General features: G+C 57.9%; 1 protein-coding gene across 2 annotated transcripts in view; it reads right to left on the bottom strand.

Annotated features, from left to right (window-relative positions):
• Positions 1–294: 294 nt before the first annotated feature.
• The window catches only part of Slc6a6 (solute carrier family 6 (neurotransmitter transporter), member 6), a 52,067-nt gene continuing 44,974 nt past the window's right edge, over positions 295–7,387 (bottom strand). For both annotated transcript variants that reach the window (XM_013010472.1, XM_013010473.1), the window contains exons 11-14: positions 5,676–5,778; positions 5,089–5,189; positions 2,964–3,134; positions 295–915 (exon numbers count right to left, since the gene is read on the bottom strand). In XM_013010472.1, coding sequence (XP_012865926.1) covers positions 775–915; positions 2,964–3,134; positions 5,089–5,189; positions 5,676–5,778 — 516 coding nt within the window. In that variant the 3' untranslated portion in view covers positions 295–774. The remainder of the gene's footprint in view (positions 916–2,963; positions 3,135–5,088; positions 5,190–5,675; positions 5,779–7,387) is intronic.

Here is a 7,387-nt window from a genome sequence, read left to right as displayed (position 1 = left end):
CGAGGCTCCTGGTGGCTCTGAGAGCCCTACTGATTGTTCTCCCCAGCAACCGTTTCTGCTGGACGCCTCAGCTGTAAGCTCCGTCAGTTGCTCTAGTCTTGAGAGTTGGCTCATTATTTTGGCATCTATCTTCCTAAGACAAACAACGAAGCAGGTCTCCGAGTCCTCCTGCCCCCGGGCCTCTGCGGCTGGTGGGTCCTTTCCTACCTGACCCAGGCAACAGAAGGGCTACACATCTTAGATGTGCCTGCCATCCCAGGCAAACTGCACCCAGTGCGGCTCTGTTGCTTCCTGTTGTTTTCTGGGGTGGGGCCGGAGGGAGCAGAACTTTCTGCCAGCTACATAAGCACCGAAGGACTGCTTTTGAGAAATTGAGATGTATTGCTGGCAAGAAAATCAATTCAAGTGGTAAAAGTGTATGACAGTCTCTTAAGTGTCTGTATAGTTACATGTTTAAAAAAATTACAAAGGAAGATTTTACCAAGTTCCCATCTAATTCAGTATGAAAGCTTGGCCTCCCCCGGGACATCTGCCCACAGGTTGTCTTTTTATACAAAATATCCCGAAATCAAAACAAGAGACACACATACACACACAATGAACACGCACGCACACACACACACCCACCCACCCACACACACATACACATTTAACATTAACATTTTCTGTGACAATTAAAAAAAAATCCTAGTGCAAATGTAAAGCTCTGTAAACCTGGTCCTATGAGAATCTAATGTTAGTAAACAGCAGGAAAGCGGCCGGCCCCGGGCGAGCTCACATCATGGTCTCCACGATGATGTGTGTTGGTTTCACCAGGGCGCCGTTCATGGTGGTGGTGGTGTTGAAGGGCATGGCCCCCTCCCGCTCCACAGCCCAGCGGTTGGGCTCCCTGGGGGTCAGCAGGTACTTGACTCTCTGCAGAAGCAAGCCGGGGGGAGAGGAGCCGTGAGCGGCCGGCTGGCCGACGCACGGATTCACCATTCCTGGCACGGCTGTGCCTGCAGCTGGGTGGGCCGTGTGGCAGGTCTCTACCCGCGCCCCCACCTCCTGCTCTTGGTCTCTCTGGGAAGGAAGGAGTGGGGCTATGGAGTTTGCTGGTCCCCTGAGTTGGAGAGCTGGCCCGGGGCCTGGGACTCCTGTCTCTCAGAGTTCAGGCCCACAACCGGACCCCCCCACCAAAAAAAATAAAAACGTTAAGACAATGCAGCGCATGCGTGGTAGGTGTGAGCTAGGAAGCCTCATTTAAGGTGCCGCTCTTCCATTTCTTTTCTTTTTTTTTTTGTCGGTCGTGGGGCTTGAACTGGGCCTGGGCGCTGTCCCTCAGCTCTTCAGCTGAAGGCTAGCGCTCTACCACTTGAGCCACAGCACCACTATTGGTTTGCTGAGTGGTTTATTTTTCTTATTTTTTTATTTTTTTGGGTCCAGTCGTGGGGCCTAAACTCTGGGCCTGGGCGCTGTCCCTCAGCTCTTCAGCTCAAGGCTAGCGCTCTACCACTTGAGCTACAACGCCACTTCTGGCTTTTTTCTTTTTGCTTATGTGGTGCTAAGGAATCGAACCCAGGGCCTCAGGCATGCAAGGCAAGCGCTCTACCACTGAGCCACCTTCCCAGCTCCTCTGAGTGGTCATTAGAGAGACCTCTCATGGACTTTCCTGCCCAGGCTGGCTTTGAACCGTGATCCTCAGATCTCAGCCTCCTGAGTAGCTAGGATGACAGGCGTGAGCCACTGGTGCCCGGCCGCCCCCTTCCATTCTTAAGACCTGGTAGCTCTTGGCCCGTGGCCCGCCTGGCTGCCAGCTTGGACTTGGTCTTTGCCCGGCTCCAGCCCGGCCGCCTGGCAGCTGCCGGGGCCCGCTGCTTCCTGCTGGTTGGGGGGCTGTCCACACTATGGGCAGTACACAGCGCTGCAGGCCACCAGCGGGGGCCCGGGGTGGGGCCCGGCCAGGCATCCCGAGAACCCTCCTCACACACCGCAGCCATGCTTCTGCCCTCCCTCCAGTGCCAGCCAAACTCTGCGCGCAGGCGGGACCAGTACTTTAAAATCAGGCTTGGAAAGGGCAACAGGTGAGTGACCGCTAGGTGTCCCCACCCCGGCAGTGGGTCTCTAGAGACCCACCCCGCCCCCAGCACCACTGTGCCCACCCGGCACTCTGGGGGGCCTGGGTGTCCAGGGTGGGGCCCTGGTTTGGCTCAGAGCCACGGCCTCCTGTCCCCAGGCCGGTGTTCCACACGAACTGCCCAGTACGTCAACTCCTCAGAACCTACACCAGGTCCAACCCTGTGGGATACCCAGGAGGCCTTGCTGCCTCAGACCCGGTGCCTGCCCCCCTCAGCCCCACCTCCGCCCCACACCTTCCCCCTGCTATCAACAGCCCCTCTGGGCGACTCCTGGCCCAAAGGAAACACAAGCCGCCTGTGGGGGAGGCAGAGCCCGGGACATCCTGGCTCCAGATTTTTTTTTGAAGAGAATAACAATAAAAAAGGTCCCAGAACAAAACAGTGCAGACTTGGAACCAGCCCAGACCCAAAGGTTAAAAGAGATTCTGAGAAGAGAAGTTCTTGGAAAGAGCCCTGGCCCTGCTGGCCTGGAGCACTGTGGGAGGAATCTGCGGGGGAGCTGGGGAAGCAGGGGGGGGCCCAGGCAGAGGGGGCCCGCCAAGGTCGGGCCGCACAGCCCCAGGTCTGGGCTTCCCCTCAGCTGGCTCCTGGGGGGGGGAGGGGGAGGGGTTCCTGTCTCCCTCCTGGGATGAGGGATCTGCAGGACCACTGTGTCCCCCTCAGCCCGGCTGTCCCCCTCAGTGTCCGATGCGGAGACACCTTCCCCCACCCACAGCCCACAATGCACCTCTGCCCATGGTCAATCTCAACCCAGGACTCATAAAAGGGCAGCCATCTTGCCTAAGGCCACCCAGAAAACCGGCAGAGAGCTGCCCTGGGCGCCACCCCCCTTACCCCCCCACTCACCACGAGGAACGGCCCCTCGGTCTGGCAGAGGCGGATGATGACGACCAGAGGGATGCACACCATGGAGGCCAGGGCCAGGCTCCAGCCCAGCCCGATGGCCCAGGTCGGGTACACATAGACTTTGTTGTAGGTCAGGGGTACATACTTGACCAGGGAGAAGACGAAACACCCCTGTGGAGAAGCAGACGGGGCTGTCAGAGGGTCCCAGGCTGCTGGAGCTGGGGCAGGCCTCAGCCCCGGGTGGATCCTTCCTAGGGGCCGCCTCACACCTGCCCTGTGGCCTCACACCTGCCCTGCGGCCTCACACCTGCACTGCGGCCTCACACCTGCCCTGCCTCCTCACACCCGCCCTGGGGCCGCCTGCCCTGGGTCCTCACACCCGCCCTGGGGCCTCACACCTGCCCTGGGGCCTCACACCTGCCCTGCCACCTCACACCCGCCCTCTGCTGCCTCACACCTGTCTGCCTCCTCACACTTGCCCTGCCTCCTCACACCCGCCCTGCCGCCTCACACCTGTCTGCCTCCTCACACTTGCCCTGCCTCCTCACATCTGCCCTGCCGCCTCACACCCGCCCTGGGGCCGCCTGCCCTGGGTCCTCACACCCGCCCTGGGGCCTCACACCTGCCCTGGGTCCTCACACCTGCCCTGGGTCCTCACAGCCTGCCCTGGGGCCGCCTGCTCTGCCACCTTAAGGGTCTTGCTGGTGCCAGTCTGACAAAGCTGCCGGGTGCCTCCTGGTGCAGGAAGGCTGCACTCTTCAGCGCAGCCGCCCTGGTCAGCCCGTGCACCCTCCCCTTACCTCTCCCCTGCCCCCACCTGTGCGATCTGGCCATCCTGGACTCCTCCCAGTTCCTGAGCCACTTATGCCGGAGCCTTAGTTCGGGCTGTTCCCTCTGCCCAGCCCTCTTTTCCCTCAACTCACCCCACTCTCTCCAATGCCCCCCTGCTCACCTAGGCCCATTCAGACTGCACGCGGCAGGTGCACAGTAATGTGGGGGCAGGGGTGAATGCCTGCGTCTCCCCTACCCCTGCCAGCCTCCCCCTCCAAGCCAAGCCAGGGGCCCAGGCTCCAGGCTGGGATTTGGTTGTGAGATTCCAAGTGGGGTGGGGTTGGCCCTGAGGGCCCCAATACTGCGCACCTCGGCCTGGCAAAGAGGCTGGGAGGAGCCCCGCTCCTGAATGAGGTGCCTCATAGGTGGTCATAGGCCATCTACAACTGGGCCCAACTCCATCCTGTGACCAATTCTGCAGGGCACAGCATGGTGGGAGGGCGCCCAGCCCTGCCCACTTTCTCATGGTTTCTGCCTGTGGGGCTCTGGCCCTGGGGCGGGGGGAGGGGGGGAGGAGTAGACAGGGGTCAGAGTGGTAAGAGGGGCGGGGGGCAAACACAATGGAAGATCAGACCCAGAGAAGCGAGTGTGTGCTGGCCAAGTGTGCCCACTGCTAGTGCTGCTGGTGTTCCCCGCTGCAGGGGGGAGGGGCACATGTTAACCAGTGATGGGGAAAAGGTGAAGTTGTGAGGTGCCCCCTGCAGGCCTTGCTTTAGAGGTAAGGAAACTGAGGCCCAGTGAAGTGGTGTGCTTGAGGCTGCAACTCCAATTGCCTACATTAGCAGCAGTTTGGCCCCGCCTGGGAGCAGAGGTCACTGGGGGAGGGGGCCTGTTTACTCCCCATGCTGATTCCTAAATGCTAGGAGTGTCTCCGCCATCTGTGTTCCCTGTGGTGTGACAACGGGGTGCAGACAAGGTTTCCCACAAGCATCTAGGGTCTGGGCTGGACTTGGACATGGACAGGGCAGCAGCTTTTGTGATAGAGGAACAGCCACTTGCCAGTGGTTGAAGAACATCACCACAGGCTGAAAGGTACATACCAAGGTCAAGCCTAAGATGGCGGCCGGGAAGGGAGAGCTCAGAACAGCCTGCTGCCACACCCCCTCCTCCATGGACAACTAACGGGCAGAACTCCTGACTCAACACGCCGCGGCCTCAGCTTGACCACTCACCCCTCCACGCCCCCCCGCAGCTCCTCACCAAACACACCGCAACCAGCCCAACAACCAGCGCTTGCAGAATGGAATACTGGCTAGCCGGTAAACATGCTGAGCCAGAGCCTTGTGGAACTCACCACACACAGGACTGGAGTGATGATAGCCCAGCTGTACTTCATCCAGGGCCCGGGCCGATAGCCGATCATGTCCTCAATCCCGTCATAGAAGCTGTTACCGCCTGCAAGACACAGTGGAGGGCACGGGTGATTGGGATCCAAGGCCGGCGCCGCCCTGGGGCTGGGGTGGCAGGGCTGGGGTGTGGCCTCTGGGGTCATCAGGCCTCTGTCTCCACACAGGTGTGGCATAACCAAAATGGTATGGAGCACAAACACATCGGGCATCCTGCATCTTTTTGTTCTTGGTCGGCGTTAGGCAGAGCCCAGATCCCGGTATGGCAAACTTAAGCCTTAGGAGGTCAGCATGGGCCCTTTAGGGATGCTAGGTGATCACACACAGACCCTCAGTCATCCAGGTTCTCTATTGGTCAAAGCACCTGCTCACACCCGGCACCCAGCATGGGCTGTCTGTGATGTGACTACAGGGCGAGGCTTGCCCTGGAAAGGGCCCGGGAGGGCAAGGCCTTCCAGCCAAAGCCCCTCACACTTCAGTGAAAAGAAGCCCCAGGGAGAAGCCTGAGAAAGGATCTGCACAATTCCGTACTCACCATATATCCAGGCAATAACAAAACATTCAAAGAATGCAACCCACAAAAGGCATACACCGCTAGCTGCATAGTAGTCAAAGAGTTGAAACACATACATGCCACCCTGTGGAGGAGACAGCAGAGAGGGGGGTTGATTATTTGGTCTCTTACTGATCGTATATAAAAATCTCTGGCAAAGAAGCTAGAAAACACCAAAGGAAAATGCTTAGCATGCCTAGCAGCACGTGTACATACATGCATGTATTATTTTAAGTGCTCGGCTTGACTCACGTCTGTACTCCTAGCTATTCAGGAGGCTGATGCCCGAAAGATCATGGTTCAAAGCCAACCTGGGCAATTAATCATCAAAAAACTGGATGGGAGGCATGCTTCAAATGGTAGCATGCCAGCCTAGCAAGTTCAAACCCTAGTACTGCTAAAAAAAAAAAAAAAGTAAAAATGATCCAACTTTAGGTTTGACAAATTTCATTAAAACACAGGAAGAGAAAAACTGGAGGCAAATGACATGTCTTAGCAAAAGAGGGGGCCCATCTGAACAATGGGCCGTCTGTATCCACAGGAGACACTGCTGCTCCCCAGCGGCCCCAGCTGCTCGGTCGGGGGGGTGTGGAGCGTGCCCTCGGTGGTGCTGGACGTCCATCTTCTCCTACATGCGCATCTCCTGCTGCCGCTCCTGCTCCCTCTACCCCATAGGAGATCCCCCGCCTGATGCACCCCCACTGTCCGGACGCCTGTACAGTGGAAGACCACTTGCTGAGCATGTGCCTGGCCCTGGGGTCTATCTCAGCATTCAAAAGTAGGGTAGCCAGAAGCTGGTGGCTTACGCCCATCATCCTGGCTTCTTGGGAGGCTGAGATTGGGAGGATCGAGGTTTCAGGCCAGCTCGGGAAGAAAAAGTTCATGAGCCCGATAAGCTGAATGAGGAAGGTGTCCCGCATCTACCATGCCCGCTATTCCAGGAATCCTAAGCTAAGAAGATTGCAGTCTGGGTGCTTGGCCTGGGAGGGAAATGAGATCCATTAAAAAATAAATATAAAAACAGCTGGAGAGCTGGGTGCTGGTGGCTCACGCCTGTAATCCTAACTACTCAGGAGGCTGAGATCTGAGGATCATGGTTCAAAGCCACCCAGGGCAAGAAACTCCCTGAGACTCTTATCTCCAATAAACCACTAGAAAACCAGAAGCGGCGCTGTGGTTCAAGCAGTAGAGCGCTCACCTTGAGCTGAAGCGCTGAGGGACAGTGCCTAGGCCCAGAGTTCAAGCCCCACAACCAGAAAAAACAAAACAAAAAAAAAGGCTGGAGAGCTAGACACCAGTGGTTCACACTGTCATCCTAGATACTTAGAAGGCTAAAAGCAAAGGAACGTGCTTCAAAGCCAGCCTGGACAGGAAAGTCTGTGAGACGCTTATTTCCAATTAAACACCCCCCCCCCACACACACCCACACACACCCACGGAGGTGGGGCATGAGTCAAATAGTAGCAAGTGTGAGACCCTGAAATCAAACCCAAGTAATCCCTCCCTCCAAGAGCAGGACAGTTTGGCCGTGGAACAGAACAGCTGTGGTCAGCTGTGGTCAGCTGTGGTCAGCTGCTGGGGCCTGAACCTCTGCTTGCTGCCCTCACAGGGCCTGGGGCACAGCACACCCTGAAGAGGGCATGAGGGAGGTGAGCTGCACTGGGGTGCGCTGGGGTGGGAGGGGGTGGGAGGGC

This window comes from Dipodomys ordii, unplaced genomic scaffold (assembly GCF_000151885.1).
Source record: "Dipodomys ordii isolate 6190 unplaced genomic scaffold, Dord_2.0 Scaffold12, whole genome shotgun sequence".
Taxonomy (NCBI): Eukaryota; Metazoa; Chordata; class Mammalia; order Rodentia; family Heteromyidae; genus Dipodomys; species Dipodomys ordii.
Note: the sequence above shows the minus strand (reverse complement) of the source record. Positions and strands in the feature narration are given on the sequence as shown.